This window comes from Trichomycterus rosablanca, chromosome 15, assembly GCF_030014385.1.
Source record: "Trichomycterus rosablanca isolate fTriRos1 chromosome 15, fTriRos1.hap1, whole genome shotgun sequence".
Taxonomy (NCBI): Eukaryota; Metazoa; Chordata; class Actinopteri; order Siluriformes; family Trichomycteridae; genus Trichomycterus; species Trichomycterus rosablanca.
In genome coordinates this window covers 33,414,921-33,434,765 of record NC_086002.1, presented here as the reverse complement: position 1 = coordinate 33,434,765, position 19,845 = coordinate 33,414,921, and the positions used below count along the sequence as shown (strand labels likewise).

General features: G+C 42.9%; 1 protein-coding gene across 2 annotated transcripts in view; it reads right to left on the bottom strand.

The window, feature by feature from the left end:
• LOC134329433 (proto-oncogene vav-like) overlaps window positions 1-19,541 on the bottom strand; it is a 33,775-nt gene extending 14,234 nt beyond the window's left edge. The window contains exons 1-13 of one of the 2 annotated variants that reach the window (XM_063010696.1): window positions 19,455-19,541; window positions 19,134-19,250; window positions 6,282-6,398; window positions 5,518-5,576; window positions 5,367-5,432; window positions 5,094-5,202; window positions 4,524-4,619; window positions 4,355-4,423; window positions 4,136-4,239; window positions 2,376-2,475; window positions 2,191-2,286; window positions 2,033-2,101; window positions 1,849-1,935 (exon numbers count right to left, since the gene is read on the bottom strand). In XM_063010696.1, the coding sequence (XP_062866766.1) occupies window positions 1,849-1,935; window positions 2,033-2,101; window positions 2,191-2,286; window positions 2,376-2,475; window positions 4,136-4,239; window positions 4,355-4,423; window positions 4,524-4,619; window positions 5,094-5,202; window positions 5,367-5,432; window positions 5,518-5,576; window positions 6,282-6,398; window positions 19,134-19,250; window positions 19,455-19,541 (1,176 nt within the window). Of the gene's footprint in view, window positions 1-1,848; window positions 1,936-2,032; window positions 2,102-2,190; window positions 2,287-2,375; window positions 2,476-4,135; window positions 4,240-4,354; window positions 4,424-4,523; window positions 4,620-5,093; window positions 5,203-5,366; window positions 5,433-5,517; window positions 5,577-6,281; window positions 6,399-19,133; window positions 19,251-19,454 lie in introns of those variants that run through there. The other variant, XM_063010695.1, reaches the window with a different exon arrangement.
• Between the last annotated feature and the right edge of the window lie 304 nt (window positions 19,542-19,845).

Below are 19,845 nucleotides of genomic sequence, written 5' to 3'. Positions count from 1 at the left end.
TGACAGCTACGTCATTTTGTTTGGAAATAGCAGTCACATGCTGAGCTAATTCTGCTAAAAAAAGCTGACTGAGATGAAAAAGGTGATCATGAGGTTGAACCACTCGATCGTCCTCTGGGTGACCTTTTTGCCTAGAACAGTCGCTCTTCTGGGAGGCTTCTCACAAGACTTTGATGACAGCATTTGTATGACTGGGCGCTAATTGATCAGTTGGTGTTCTGATTCATCCCAGAGCTGTTGAGTAAGGCTGAGATCAGGGCTCTGTGCAGGATGCTGGAGTTTCTTCATTGCTACCACATGGTGTAGATCAAATCTGGCTTCTCATTTCACCCGAGGAACTGAAAAGCTAAATCTGAGACACGCTGGGGCAAAAATAGAGGAACTTTCAACCAACACCGGTTTAGTTTGCATCGATTTGCCAGACTTGCTCTTGGTGACGGTGACAGTTGCTCGCACTGTGGAACCACGAAGAACTTCACATTCCACCAGCAGGACTAAACCTTCTTAGATCTGAAGACCTTCGAAACCCCCAAAGTGACGCGGTTATTCCATCCCAAATCCCTCACAAACTGCTGGAAGGACGTGCTCTACACGCTATCGTATCATACAGTGACACCCTGTGTTTCCTGCCTGTGATGTAACGCAGCGTGGAACCCGCAGTGGCAAAAAAAGCCCCACAGGAAGTAGCGTTCTGGTTTTTACAGGCTTGCATCAGGCGCTACAAATCAGTTTCGTGTGTCATGCACTGAAACCTGGAACCTGAGGACACGCAGGAGGAAGCAAAAATGCAAAGAGTCTGGCTTAGTATCTACGACAAAGCCCGGGCACAGTCCAGACACAACCAAGGAACAGTTCAGACACAACCAAGGAAAAGTTCAGACATCCTTTGAACAGCCCAGGCACAGTCAAGACACAAAAGCCCAGAAACAGTCCAAACAAAATCCATGCAGAGCTCAGACACAGTACAGAAACAGCACAGAAATAGCCCAGGAACAGTCCAGACACAGTCCATACAAAGTTCAGGAACAGTCCAGACAAAGCTAAGACACAGCACAGGAATAGTCCAGATACAGTCTAGACACAGCACAGACACAGCACAGGAATAGCCTAAGAACAGTCCAGAAACAGTCAGGACAAATCACAGGAATAGCCCAGGGACAGCACAAACACAGCACAGGCATAGCACAGACACAGCACAGGAATAGCCCAAGAACAGCACAGACACAGTCCAGACAAAGCTCAGGAACAGTCCAGACAAAGCACAGGAACAGTCCAGACACAGTCCAGACATAGGTGAGACACAGTCTAGACACAGTCCAGATACAATCCCTGAACAGCCCAGACACAGCCGAGACACAGTCTAGACAAAGTTCAGACACAGCACAGAAATAGCTCAGGAACAGTCCAGACAGAGTTCAGACACAGTTCAGGAACAGCCCAGACACAGTCTAGACAGTCGAGACACAGTTCAGGAACAGTCCAAACACTGTCTAGACACAATCCAAACACAGCCCAGACACAGTTCAGGAGCAGTCAAAACAGAGTTCAGACACAGTTTAGACACAGCCAAGACACAGTCGAGACACAGTACAGACAAAGCACAGGAACAGCCCAGACACTGTCTAGACACAATCCAAACACAGCCCACACACAGTCCAGGAACAGTTCAGAAACAGCCCAGGCACAGTCGAGACACAGACCGGACACAATTCAGAAACAGTCCAGACAGAGTTAAGACACAGTCCAAACACAGTCCAAACACAGCCTGTGATGCCAGTTTTGTGCATACTGAGTACGCTGGTGCATCGTGTTGTTGAATAATCAGGTTGGTGTGAGTTCAGATCTCACCATGTTCTCGATACAGATCTGGAAGGCCGTGATCTGACGAATGACCTCGTTATCTCTCTTCACCTCGTTTACACACTGAGCGAGATCCTACACACACACACACACACACACACACACACAGCATTAACAGATCAATCAGTCCTTATTATAGGATTTATATTTATGATAGAGTGGCACCACTCACCCTCATGGCATCCAGGGCCGTGCGCAGGTTCTCCTTATCAGCGGGGTTCACCGTGTGCTTCACCAGTTCCTGACAACACAAACGTTTACATGTGTTTATGTAGGTGTGTGTGTGTGTGAGTGTGTGTGTGTGTGTGAGTGTGTGAGTGTGTGTGGTACCTGCAGCAGTAGGTGATACTTCAACACTCTCTGCATGGGCACCATCAGCAGGTCCCGGAGTGAGAAGCGCCCGCTGTTGGCCCTCATGGAGCACTCCTGTACAACAATCACAGCAGTGTGTGAGTCTCATACACATCTACACATCTACTGTGTGTGTGTGTGTGTGTGTGTGTGTGTTTGTGGACCTCCAGTTTCATCCGGACGTCCTCCCTGACGGTGGAGATCTTGTCCAGGTGCTTGGTCGCCGACTCCACCTGACTGCAGTAGCGACCGTACAGCAACAACCTGCGGACAAACAAGACGACACAGTCAGGCAGGGATCGAACCCAGGTCTCCGGGACCGCTGCTGTCCTGCAGCACCCACTCTAGCCTGTGCGGAGCCTCATTAGTGTTAGTATTGAAAGGTCTGATCCAGGTTATTTAAGTGAGGGGAACAGCCTAGACACAGTCTAGCCACAGTCCAGACAGAGTTCGGACACAGTCCAGGAACAGTCCAGACATGGTTCAGGAACAATCTAGACACAGTCTGAATACAGTTCAAGAACAGCCCAGACACAGCTGAGACACAGTTCAGGAAAAGTCAGACACAGCTGAGACACAGTTCAGGAACAGCCCAGACAATGTTTAGACACAGTCTAGACACGGTTCAGGAACAGCCCAAACACAGTCTAGACACAGCCAAGACACAGTTCAGGAACAGCCCAAACACAGTCTAGACACGGCCAAGACACAGTTCAGGAACAGCCCAAACACAGTCTAGACACAGCCAATACACAGTTCAGGAACAGTCCAAACACAGTCTAGACACAGCCAAGACACAGTTCAGGAACAGTCCAAACACAATCTAGACACAGCCAAGACACAGTTCAGGAACAGCCCAGACACAGATAAGACAGAGTGCAGGAACAGCCCAGACACAGCCGAGACACAGTTCAGGAACAGCCCAAACACAGTCTAGACACAGCCAAGACACAGTTCAGGAACAGCCCAAACACAGTCTAGACACAGCCAAGACACAGTTCAGGAACAGTCCAAACACAGTCTAGACACAGCCAAGACACAGTTCAGGAACAGTCCAAACACAATCTAGACACAGCCAAGACACAGTTCAGGAACAGCCAAGACACAGATAAGACACAGTTCAGGAACAGCCCAGACACAGCCCAGACACAGTTCAGGAACAGCCCAAACACAGTCTAGACACAGCCGAGACACAGTTCAGGAACAGCCCAAACACAGTCTAGACACAGCCAAGACACAGTTCAGGAACAGTCCAAACACAGTCTAGACACAGCCAAGACACAGTTCAGGAACAGTCCAAACACAATCTAGACACAGCCAAGACACAGTTCAGGAACAGCCCAGGCACAGCCAAGACACAGTTCAGGAACAGCCCAAACACAGTCTAGACACAACCAAGACACAGTTCAGGAACAGCCCAAACACAGTCTAGACACAGCCAAGACACAGTTCAGGAACAGCCCAGACACAGATAAGACACAGTTCAGGAACAGCCCAGACACAGCCGAGACACAGTTCAGGAACAGCCCAAACACAGTCTAGACACAGCCGAGACACAGTTCAGGAACAGCCCAGACACAGTCTAGACACAGCCAAGACACAGTTCAGGAACAGTCCAAACACAATCTAGACACAGCCAAGACACAGTTCAGGAACAGCCCAGACACAGATAAGACACAGTTCAGGAACAGCCCAGACACAGCCGAGACACAGTTCAGGAACAGCCCAAACACAGTCTAGACACAGCCGAGACACAGTTCAGGAACAGCCCAGACACAGTCTAGACACAGCCAAGACACAGTTCAGGAACAGTCCAAACACAGTCTAGACACAGCCAAGACACAGTTCAGGAACAGCCCAGACACAGATAAGACACAGTTCAGGAACAGTCCAAACACAGTCTAGACACAGCCAAGACACTCACTTCTCTTTATAGTCGATGAAGACCTGGTAGAGATTTTCTGCTCCGTTAGACGAGATGGACGTCTGAACTTCCTTCAGGAGATGACGGTGTGTGTCGGCAAGATCCTACACACACACACACACACACACAAACACACACACAGGAAACAGTTGTGTTAAGTTGAATAAATGGATGAACTGATGGATGATTGATGATGGATGATGGATGATGGATGATCACCTCAACGTTCATGAAGATGTTCTCGATGTCAGGCGGCGAGAGGAAAGCCTGGAGCGGCCTCATGAAGTGCTGCAACACACACACACTCATATAAATACACAAACACACCACATGAGTGTGTGTGTGTGTGTGGGTGAGTGTGTGTGTGTGTGTGTGTGTGTGTGTGTACCTGCAGTATGGACTCCAGTGTGTGTGTGTACTTCTCCTCGGTCTGGTTGATCTCCTGCAGGCAGCAGCTCCTCTTGTCCACCTCACACTTCTGCTGCTGAAACACACCACCAACAAACCGTCATTCAGCCACGCCCGCTTCTAACAGGTCCAGGAGGTCTCCATGAAAGAACACTGAAGTAGGAACGTCCAGGAGCAGCAACAGCTCGGCGGTGTTAGTCCTCAATGCAAGATTCCAAACTGACTCTGGCCACCTCCGGTTGATGGACGCCAGAAGTGCCCTGACCTCAACCCTATAGAGCGCTTTTGGGATGAACTGGAACACCAACTCTGGAATCAACTAGAACACCAACTCTAGGAGGAACTGGAACACCAACTCTGGGAGGAACTGGAACGCCAACTCTGGGAGGAACTGGAACACCAACTCTGGGACGAACTGGAACGCCAACTCTGAGACCCACTGGAACGCCAACTCTGAGACCTTGTCCAACACCAGCGCCCCACCCCAGTGATTGGTTTGGGGTGTCCAAATACTTTTGCCACGTGGCATTGGCGTGTGTGTGCGTCTCACCGTCTCTACCGGCTCCTCGGTCCTCATCAGGTCTTCGTAGATGTCGTCTCCCTCGTCTGCCTCGTCCTCCACGCAGTCGTACAGGTCGTCATCGTCGTCCACCGTGTCGCTGAGAGAGAGCGAGACGTCAGCTCGGTTAGCTAGCTAGTTAGACTCCTAATGCTAATGCTACGCTCTTCCCACAATGCCCTGTCGTAACTGGCATGAGCTCCTGCCCTCGCTAGGACTCCCGAAACCCCTAGAGTGCCCAAGCCCGTGGTCAGAGACACTTACTCCATCTGGTCGGAGAGGCCGTTGTAGATGTCGTCGTCTCCGACACAGACTTCGTTAGGAAACGGCCTGGGAAGAGAAACAGAGTTCCATCAGCTGCGCTTCCTGACGTGTATGATGGGTAAAACAAACGTGAGTGTGTAGGTGCCCTCACCGGAAGCCTCTCTCAAGAGCCGCGGACGTCTGGGACAGCACGGACAGAGTACAAATCACCTGCAGGAGTGAGACGCTCATGAGGGTGACATAGGGCATGAGTACAAGTTCATAGGGGTTATAAGGGTGACGTAAGAAAGGAATGAAAGTATGTGGAGTTTATAAGGAATGAATAAGAGGTCGTAGCGCAAGAACAAGAGGTTTTAGGGCAGGAATAACAGGTCATATGGCAGGAATAACAGGTCGTAGGGCAGGAATAACAGATCATATGACAGGAATAATAGATCGTAGGGCAGGAATATCAGGTCGTATGGCAACAATAACATGTCGTATGGCAGGAATAACAGGTCATAGACAGGAATAACAGTTCATAGGGCCGGGGGGAAGTAATAATGAGTCTTAGGGCAGGGGGGAAGTAATAATGGGTCGTAGGGCAGGAATAACAGGTTGATGGGCAGAAATAACAGGTCATAGAACAGGAATAAGAGGTCTTAGGGCAGGAATAACAAGTCATATGAGAGGAATAAGCGATAGCAAGGCAGAAATAACAGGTGGTAGGGCAGAAATAACAGGTCGTAGGGCAGGAATAACAGGTTGTTTGACAGGAATAACAGGTCGTAGGGCAGGAATAACAGGTCGTAGGGCAGGAATAACAGGTTGTTTGACAGGAATAACAGGTCGTAGGTCCGAGGGGAAGGAATAACAGGTCGTATGGCAGGAATAAGACTTTATAAGGAGTTAATAAGCGAGGGGAGGAGCTCTGACCTTCCCAAAGTCTCGGACATCAAACAGCTCGAAGGCCTCGAACAGCTCGCTCTTCTTCATCCCGAAACGCTCGTGACACGCAGTCAGAAAAGTCCTGATGTTCTTCAGACACAGGAACTACACACACACACACACACACACGCACACACACACACACACACACACACACACACACACATCACGTTTATAGTTTCTGTACTGAATAAGAGTGACTGCTGGAGAAGTGATGCTGGGACTTCCTGTGTGTGTGTGTGTGTGTGTGTGTTTGTGTGTGTGTGTGTGTGTGTGTGAGGAAGTTCATGTGTGATGGGTGGGGAAGTGCTGAGAGAGACACCGCTGCATGATAATAATGTGCTAAAAACAGATACACACACACACACACACACACACACACACACACACACACACACACACACTACACATGCAAACATTTAAATTTACATAAATGTGAGTGCGTAGGTGCCCTCTGTATAGTGTGTGTGTATAGTCTGTACTGTATTGTGTATTGTGACTATACATACATACACTACACACCCAAACATTACACACACACACACTATTGTGATTATACACACATACACTAAATACACACATTACACACACACTAAACATACTATACACACTCACACACAATAAACACTAAACACACACTACACACCCAAACATTACACACACACACTATACACACTATTGTGATCATACACACATACACTAAATACACACTACACACCCTAGACACTATATATACACACTACACACACTATACACAATACACACACTATATACACTATACACACTATATACACACACTATACACACCACACACACTATATACACAATACACACACTATACACACCACACACACTATATACACAATACACACACTATATACACCACACACACTATATACACAATACACACACTATACACACCACACACAATATATACACTATACACACACTATATACACACACTATACACACCACACACACTATATACACACACCACACACACCACACACAACACACACACTATACACACTACACACACTATACACAATACACACACTATATACACTATACACACTATATACACACCACACACACTATATACACACACTATACACACCACACACACTATATACACAATACACACACTATACACGCCACACACAATATATACACTATACACACACTATATACACACACTATACACACCACACACAACACACACACTATATACACAATACACACACTATATACACTATACACACACTATATACACTATACACACACTATATACACACACTATATACACACACTATACACACCACACACACTATACACACCACACACACTATATACACAATACACACACTATACACACCACACACACTATACACACCACACACACTATATACACACACTATACACACCACACACAACACACACACTATATACACAATACACACACTATATACACTATACACACACTATATACACTATACACACACTATACACACACACTATATACACACACTATACACACCACACACACTATATACACAATACACACACTATACACACCACACACACTATACACACCACACACACTATATACACACACTATACACACCACACACACTATATACACACACTATACACACCACACACACTATATACACAATACACACACTATACACGCCACACACAATATATACACTATACACACACTATATACACACACTATACACACCACACACAACACACACACTATATACACAATACACACACTATATACACTATACACACACTATATACACTATACACACACTATATACACACACTATACACACCACACACACTATATACACAATACACACACTATACACACCACACACACTATATACACTATACACACACTATATACACACACTATACACACCACACACACTATATACACACACTATACACACCACACACACTATATACACAATACACACACTATACACACCACACACACTATATACACTATACACACACTATATACACACACTATACACACCACACACACTATATACACACACTATACACACCACACACACTATATACACAATACACACACTATACACACCACACACACTATATACACTATACACACACTATATACACACACTATACACACCACACACACTATATACACTATACCAGGGGTGTCAAACTCATTTTCACCGAGGGCCACATCAGCATTATGGTGGACCTCGAAGGGTCGTATCCTTGTTTTTCTTGGAGGCTGAATTCTGCATTTATATTGTTCTACTTTACCACAGACACGGCCTCATAACACAAGAGACACACCTGTTTCTCTTCCTGAAGCACAAACTTGTTTTCACTTTCATTACATTTCCTCCTTCTGCTTAATTTCCTTACTTATCTTCTTGTACATTTTAGGATCATGTGTAAATATGTGTAACATCATCTACTGGCGGGATGCGTCACTTTGCAGGTCACAAAATCAGCCTGCATTTTGAGAGATTTAAAAATTTAAAAATACAAACAATAAAAACAATAAAGAACTTAATACAGTAAAAGCACACAGCTGTAGTCAAGTGTTACATCTGGTACAATATGAGATTTAACCAAACGTAAAATAACGAGTTAAAATTGTGTGTAAAGATACTAATTGCTATAGTAACGTAACAACAGTATTTAATTACGGTAAATTTGTAACTAAAGCGCTGTGATATACTCACTAAACATTTACTAACAACTGAGAATATAAACGCCACGACTTACAGACGATGCTTCGGTATTATATTGCAATATAATTATTTGTATTCATGTATTATTGTTTACGTTACTGACTACGCTACCCCGCGTTCTTTTGCCGTAAAAGTCACATGGCTTCTTAGCGAAGGTTAGAGGAGCGCATTAAATTATAAGCGCGTCTCTGTAACGACTCGAACCATCACAAAGTCATTTAAGCTCTCGCGGGCCGGATCAAATGACGCGGCGGGCCGTGAGTTTGACACCCCTGCACTATACACAATATATACACACACTATACACACCACACACAATATATACACTATACACACACTATACTATATACACACACTATACACACCACACACACTATACACACAATACACAGACAATATATACACTATACACACACTATATACACACACTATACACACCACACACCACACACACACTATACACACACTATATACACACACTATACACACCACACACAATATATACACTATACACACACTATATACACACACTATACACACCACACACACTATATACACTATACACACACTATATACACACACTATACACACCACACACAATATATACACTATACACACACTATACTATATACACACACTATACACACCACACACACTATACACACAATACACACACTATACACACCACACACAATATATACACTATACACACACTATACTATATACACTCACTATACACACCACACACACTATACACACAATACACACACTATACACACCACACACAATATATACACTATACACACACTATATACACACACTATACACACCACACACAACACACACACTATACACACACTATATACACACACTACACACCACACACAATATATACACTATACACACACTATATACACACACTATACACACCACACACACTATATACACTATACACACACTATATACACACACTATACACACCACACACAATATATACACTATACACACACTATACTATATACACACACTATACACACCACACACACTATATACACAATACACACACTATACACACCACACACAATATATACACTATACACACACTATATACACACTCTATACACACCACACACACTATATACACAATACACACACTATACACACCACACACAATATATACACTATACACACACTATATACACACACTATACACACCAGAACACTATATACACACACTATACACACCACACACACTATATACACAATACACACACTATACACACCACACACAATATATACACTATACACACACTATATACACACACTATACACACCACACACACTATATACACAATACACACACTATACACACCACACACAATATATACACTATACACACACTATATACACACACTATACACACCACACACAATATATACACTATACACACACTATATACACACACTATACACACCACACACAACACACACACTATATACACAATACACACACTATACACACCACACACAATATATACACTATACACACACTATATACACACACTATACACACCACACACAACACACACACTATATACACACTACACACACTATATACACTATACACACACTATATACACAATACACACTATATAGACACACTATACACACACTATATACACACAGTATACACACCACACACAACACACACACTATATACACTATACACACTATACACACTATACACACACTATATACACACACTATACACACCACACACAACACACACACTATATACACACTACACACACTATATACACTATACACACACTATATACACAATACACACTATATAGACACACTATACACACACTATATACACACAGTATACACACCACACACAACACACACACTATATACACTATACACACTATATACACACACTATACACACCACACACAACACACACTATATACACAATACACACACTATATACACAATACACACCATACACACAATATATACACACACTATACACACCACACACAACACACACACTATATACACAACACACACACTATATACACTATACACACACTATATACACACACTACACACACCACACACAACACACACACTATATAAACAACACACACACTATATACACAACACACACACTATATACACACACTATATACACTATACACACACTATATACACACACTACACACACCACACACAACACACACACTATATAAACAACACACACACTATATAAACAACACACACACTATACACACCACACTCACACTATATACACAATACACACACTATATACACTATACACACACTATATACACACACTATACACACCACACACTATATACACAATACACACACTATATACACAACACACACACTATATACACACACTATACACACCACACTCACACTATATACACAATACAATAATGGAGGTTGGTGTACTGATGTCACAGAATTAAGTAAATACTGCAGTCCAAATTTGGAGTCTTTTTTCATTCATTGTAAGCCTTTCTACTCTCCGCGCGAGTTCTCTTCATTCATCCTGGCTGGTGTTTACATTCCACCTCAAGCCAACGTGCATGACGCACTGCAAACTCTAGCGGATCAGATAACGGGATTAGAACAAAAATATCCGGACTCACTGTTAATAATTCTGGAGGATTTCAACAAAGCAAAACTAAACCACGAACTGCCTAAATATAAACAGCATATTAACTGTCCCACCAGGGATAACAACACACTGGACCACCGCTACACCATCATTAAGGATGCATACCGCCCTGTTCCCCGTGCACCTCTGGGAAACTCTGACCACTGTCTTATTTATTTAATTCCAAATTACAGGCAAAAACTTAAAACGTCTAAGCCTGTAGTTAAAACAGTGAAGAAATGGACCAGAGAGGCTAAACTAGAACTACAGGACTGTTTTGAACACACGGATTGGTCTGTTTTTGAAACTGCAGCTGCAAACCTGGATGAACTGACGGACACTGTAACATCTTACATCAGTTTCTGTGAAGAGGTGTGTGTGCAAACTAAAACCTTCTGCACATACAGCAACAACAAACCATGGTTTACTCCCAAACTCAAACAACTGCGTCGGGTCAAGGCGGACGCCTACAGGAGTGGAGATAGGGCCCTGTACAACAAGGCCAGAAACACACTAACCAGGGAGATCAGTGTGGCTAAAAGAAACTACACTGAAAAGCTGAAAAAACGTTTTTCAGCCAACGACCCTGCTACAGTGTGGAGAGGCCTTGGAGAAATCACCAGTTACAGGAAACCTCCCCCACCCATAGATGCAAATAAAGACCTTGCAGACGACCTCAACGACTACTTTTGTAGGTTTGAAAGTGACCACTTCACACCCATCAATCTACCCACCTCATCTGCATCTGTTATTTCTATAGGCTACACTTGAGATAGGTGTGAAAGATGTCAGCCAGCTCTTCCGGAGACAAAAGACCAGGAAATCGTCAGGCCCGGACAACATCTCTCCCTCCTGTCTCAAAGCCTGCGCTGACCAACTGGCTCCAATTTTTACACGTATCTTCAACAGATCCCTGGAACTATCTGTTGTTCCCTCCTGTTTCAAACGCTCCACCATCATCCCGATCCCCAAGAAACCCTCCATAACTGGACTGAATTACTACAGACCAGTAGCATTGACATCAGTAGTCATGAAGTCATTTGAACGATTGGTGCTAGCCCATCTGAAGGAAACCACTGGACACCTACTGGACCCACTGCAGTTTGCATATAGGGCTAACAGGTCAGTGGATGATGCAATCAACATGGGCCTTCACTACGTCCTGAAACACCTCGACTGCCCTGGGACTTATGTAAGGATCCTGTTTGTGGACTTCAGCTCGGCTTTCGACACCGTCAACCCTGGAATTCTCTCCTACAAACTCTCCCAGCTCACTGTGCCCCCTGCCATGTGTCAATGGATTACCAGCTTCCTGACAGGCAGAACACAGCAGGTGAAGCCAGGAGAAGTCACTTCTCACACTCGGACAGTCAGTACTGGTACTCCTCAGGGAAGTGTTATCTCACCACTGCTCTTTTCACTCGACACCAATGACTGCATCTCCAGTGACCCATCTGTGAAACTCTTGAAGTTTGCAGATGATACTACAATCATTGGTCTGATTCGCGACGGAGATGAATCTGCTTACCGGCGAGAGGTCGACCAGCTGGTGCACTGGTGCAGTCAGAACAACCTGGAGCTTAACACGCTCAAGACTGTAGAGATGACAGTGGACTTCAGAAAACACTCACCAGCACGACTCCCACTCACAATTTTAGGCAGTCCTGTTTCAACTGTGGAGTCCTTCAAGTTTTTGGGCACTATCATTTCCCAGGACCTGAAGTGGGAGTATAACATCAACTCCACCATCAAGAAAACCCAACAGAGAATGTTCTTTCTGCGGAAAATGCGAAAGCTGGGACTGCCACAGGAGCTGCTAAGACAATTCTACACTGCGGCCATCGAATCAGTTCTGTGCACTTCCATCACAGTCTGGTTTGGTGCAGCCACAACACAACAAAGGAACAGACTGCAGCGACAGGTGAAATCAGCTGAAAAAATCATTGGTGCTCCTCTGCCCTCTATCCAGGACTTGTATACTTCAAGAACCAAGAAACGGGCAGAGAAAATTATCACTGACTCCTCACACCCTGGACATTACTTTATCCAACCCCTCCCCTCCGGCAGGCGCTATAGATCCATCCACATTAAAACCACCAGATTTAAAAGCAGTTTCTTCCCACAGGCGATCTCCCTACTAAATAAATAAATGACTGATAATACATAACACGTAAGCGTAAAAATATTCATCTGCTGCCAAATTGACTACACTGTAGTACTCATCCTACATGTTGTGCACTTTACTGTTTTGTAAATATTTCAGATGCTGCTAAATTACATATCTGTATATTGTGTGTATATAATCTTATAGTTTGGATCATTTTTGTGATTTTGTGTTTAATGTTTAATGTATACGTTGCTTGTACACTGTATCGTACCATTACTAGAGAGATACCATCAGCCGGAAACAAATTCCTTGTGTGTATCCACATACCTGGCCAATAAATCTGATTCTGATTCTGATTCTGATTCTGATACACACACTATACACATCACACTCACACTGTATACACTATACACACACTATATACACCATGCACACACTATATACACAATACACACACTATATACACAATACACACACTATATACACCATGCACACACTATATACACAATACACACACTACAGTGTATCACAAAAGTGAGTACACCCCTCACATTTCTGCAGATATTTAAGTATATCTTTTCATGGGACAACACTGACAAAATGACACTTTGACACAATGAAAAGTAGTCTGTGTGCAGCTTATATAACAGTGTAAATTTATTCTTCCCTCAAAATAACTCAATATACAGCCATTAATGTCTAAACCACCGGCAACAAAAGTGAGTACACCCCTAAGAGACTACACCCCTAAATGTCCAAATTGAGCACTGCTTGTCATTTTCCCTCCAAAATGTCATGTGATTTGTTAGTGTTACTAGGTCTCAGGTGTGCATAGGGAGCAGGTGTGTTCAATTTAGTAGTACAGCTCTCACACTCTCTCATACTGGTCACTGAAAGTTCCAACATGGCACCTCATGGCAAAGAACTCTCTGAAGATCTTAAAAGACGAATTTTTGCGCTACATGAAGATGGCCAAGGCTACAAGAAGATTGCCAACACCCTGAAACTGAGCTGCAGCACAGTGGCCAAGATCATCCAGCGTTTTAAAAGAGCAGGGTCCACTCAGAACAGACCTCGCGTTGGTCGTCCAAAGAAGCTGAGTGCACGTGCTCAGCGTCACATCATACTGCTGTCTTTGAAAGATAGGCGCAGGAGTGCTGTCAGCATTGCTGCAGAGATTGAAAAGGTGGGGGGTCAGCCTGTCAGTGCTCGGACCATACGCCGCACACTACATCAAATTGGTCTGCATGGCTGTCACCCCAGAAGGAAGCCTCTTCTGAAGTCTCTACACAAGAAAGCCCGCAAACAGTTTGCTGAAGACATGTCAACAAAGGACATGGATTACTGAAACCATGTCCTATGGTCTGATGAGACCAAGATTAATTTGTTTGGTTCAGATGGTCTCAAGCATGTGTGGCGGCAATCAGGTGAGGAGTACAAAGATAAGTGTGTCATGCCTACAGTCAAGCATGGTGGTGGGAATGCCATGGTCTGGGGCTGCATGAGTGCAGCAGGTGTTGGGGAGTTACATTTCATTGAGGGACACATGAACTCCAATATGTACTGTGAAATACTGAAGCAGAGCATGATCCCCTCCCTCCGGAAACTGGGTCGCAGGGCAGTGTTCCAGCATGATAATGACCCCAAACACACCTCTAAGACGACCACTGCTTTATTGAAGAGGCTGAGGGTAAAGGTGATGGACTGGCCAAGCATGTCTCCAGACCTAAACCCAATAGAACATCTTTGGGGCATCCTCAAGCGGAAGGTGGAGGAGCGCAAAGTCTCGAATATCCGCCAGCTCCGTGATGTCGTCATGGAGGAGTGGAAAAGCATTCCAGTGGCAACCTGTGAAGCTCTGGTAAACTCCATGCCCAGGACAGTTAAGGCAGTTTTGGGAAATAATGGTGGCCACACAAAATATTGACACTTCAGGAACTTTCACTAAGGGGTGTACTCACTTTTGTTGCCGGTGGTTTAGACATTAATGGCTGTATATTGAGTTATTTTGAGGGAAGAATAAATTTACACTGTTATATAAGTTGCACACAGACTACTTTTCATTGTGTTAAAGTGTCATTTTGTCAGTGTTGTCCCATGAAAAGATATACTTAAATATCTGCAGAAATGTGAGGGGTGTACTCACTTTTGTGATACACTGTATATACACTAAACACACTATATACACTATACACACCACACACACTATATAAACAACACACACACTATATACACAACACACACACTATATACACACACTATATACACCACGCACACACTATATACACAATACACACACTATATACACAATACACACACTATATACACTATACACACACTATATAGACACACTATATACACCACGCACACACTATATACACAATACACACACTATATACACAATACACACACTATATACACAATACACACACTATATACACTATACACACACTATATACACACACTATATACACCACGCACACACTATATACACAATACACACACTATATACACAATACACACACTATATACACAATACACACACTATATACACTATACACACACTATATACACTATACACACCACACACACTATATAAACAACACACACACTATATACACAACACACACACTATATACACCACGCACACACTATATACACAATACACACACTATATACACAATACACACACTATATACACTATACACACACTATATAGACACACTATACACACCACACACAACACACACACTATATAAACAACACACACACTATATACACAACACACACACTATATACACACACTATACACACCACACTCACACTATATACACAATACACACACTATATACACACACTATACACACCACACACTATATACACAATACACACACTATATACACAACACACACACACTATATACACAATACACACACTATACACACCACACTCACACTGTATACACAATACACACACTATACACATCACACTCACACTATATACACACACTATACACACCACACTCACACTATATACACAATACACACACTATATACACACACTATACACACCACACACTATATACACAATACACACACTATATACACAACACACACACACTATATACACAATACACACACTATACACACCACACTCACACTGTATACACAATACACACACTATACACATCACACTCACACTATATACACTATACACACACTATATAGACACACTATACACACCACACACAACACACACTATATACACAATACACACTATATGCACACACTATACACACACTATATACACACACTATACACACCACTCAAACTATATACACAATACACACACTATATAGACACACTATACACACCACACACACACACTATATACAATATACACACACTATATACACAATACACACTATATACACAATACACACACTATATACACACACTATATACACACACTATACACACCACTCAAACTATATACACAATACACACACTATATACACTATACACACACTATATAGACACACTATACACACCACACACACACACACTATATACACTATACACACACTATATACACTATACACACCACACACATACTATATACACTATACACACACTATATACACAATACACACACTATATACACTATACACACACTATACACACCACACACACATTATATACACTATACACACACTATATACGCTATACACAAACTATATAGACACACTATACAACCACACACAACACACACACTATATACACAATACACACACTATATACACACTACACACACTATATACACAATACACACACTATATACACAATACACACACTATATAGAAACACTATACACACCACACACACACTATATACACCACACACACTATATACACACTATATACACACTACACACACTATATACACAATACACACACTATATACACTATACACACACTATATAGACACACTATACACACCACATACAACACACACACTATATACACAATACACACATTATATACACTATACACACACTATATACACTATACACACACTATATACACTATACACAGACTATATAGACACACTATACACACCACACACACTATACACACCACACACAACACACACACTATATACACAATACACACACTACATACACTATACACAAACTATATACACTATACACAAACTATATACACTATACACACACTATAAACACTATACACACACTATATACACTATACACACACTATATACACTATACACACCACACACGCTATACACACCACACACAACACACACACTATATACACAATACACACACTATATACACTATACACATACTATATACACTATACACATACTATATACACTATACACACACTATATACACTATACACACACTATACACACCACACACTATACACACCACACACAACACACACACTATATACACAATACACACACTATACACTATACACACACTATATACACTATACACACCACACACACACTATACACACTATACACGCACACTATACACACACACTATACACACCACACTATATAGATACACTATACACAATACACACACTATACACACCCCACACTCTATATAGATACACTATAAACAATACACACACTATACACACCACACACACTATACACACACTATACACACACACTATACACACACTATACACACCACACACTCTATATAGATACACTATAAACAATACACACACTATACACACCACACACACTATACACACACTATACACACACACTATACACACACTATACACACCACACACTCTATATAGATACACTATAAACAATACACACACTATACACACCACACACACTATACACACCACACACTCTATATAGATACACTATAAACAATTCACACACTACACACACACTTTAAACACTACACACACTATATGAACTCTATATACACGCACCATATACACACACACACACACACACACACACACACAAAGCTTCCCACAGGAGCATCTCGGCCTCCCAGCGTGTAGAAGTCTCACTCTTAGAAGTGCGGGGCTGAGTGGTTAGGGCTGTAGGTTCTCAACCTTGAGGCTGAGGGTTCGAATCCTGAAACTACCAAGCAGCAACTTCCTACACACATGGAGGAACACACTGTGCTCTCTGTACTCCTCTATCAGTCAGTAGGAGGCACTGTTTCAGCTGTATTCACACACACACACACACACACACACACACACACACGGACGGCAGGTACCTGGGACATCTGGGGTCGGAGGTTGATCTCCCGCAGGTTGATGGAATGAGGGAGCAGATTATTTAACAGGTGACAGAGCAGCACCCCGTCCCTCAGCGCGTGGGCTAGATCACACACCTACACACACACACACACACACACACACACACCTTGTCACTGCACATTTGTGGTGGAACGGTTTTGTTGCATTAGTGCTAGCAATGTGAATTCTGTCTATTCTGGTCAATATAGGCGTGACTTTAGCGTATGACTTTCTCTCAGGAATCAGCGTGTAGCATGTAGCGTGTAGCATGTAGCGTAGTAGAAGTGTCACATCCGTACCTGCGCGTTGTCCCAGGTGACTCGGTGGTTCTCGGGCAGGACCCGACACTGAATCAGCCATGATGCGCACTGCCTCCACAGCTCCATCCTAGCAACAACCTTAAAACCGCCTAAAAACCACCTTTACGCTCTTAAATAACTTAACTAAACACTAAAACCTTCAGGATAACATCGTAGAACCTTAAAGAACATTTAAGTAACGTAAAAATCAAGAAAACAACCTCAGATATGAATCTAAATTAAAATAAAACTCGAATAAACCAAACAGACGCTTCTCAGGATGATTAAAAAAAAAAAAATCAAAGCTAGCCGAGCTTCCACCCACAGACGACAGATATTCGCTCAGCCGCTACAAGTGACGATCTGTTATAACGATGAATCTGAGCTAAAA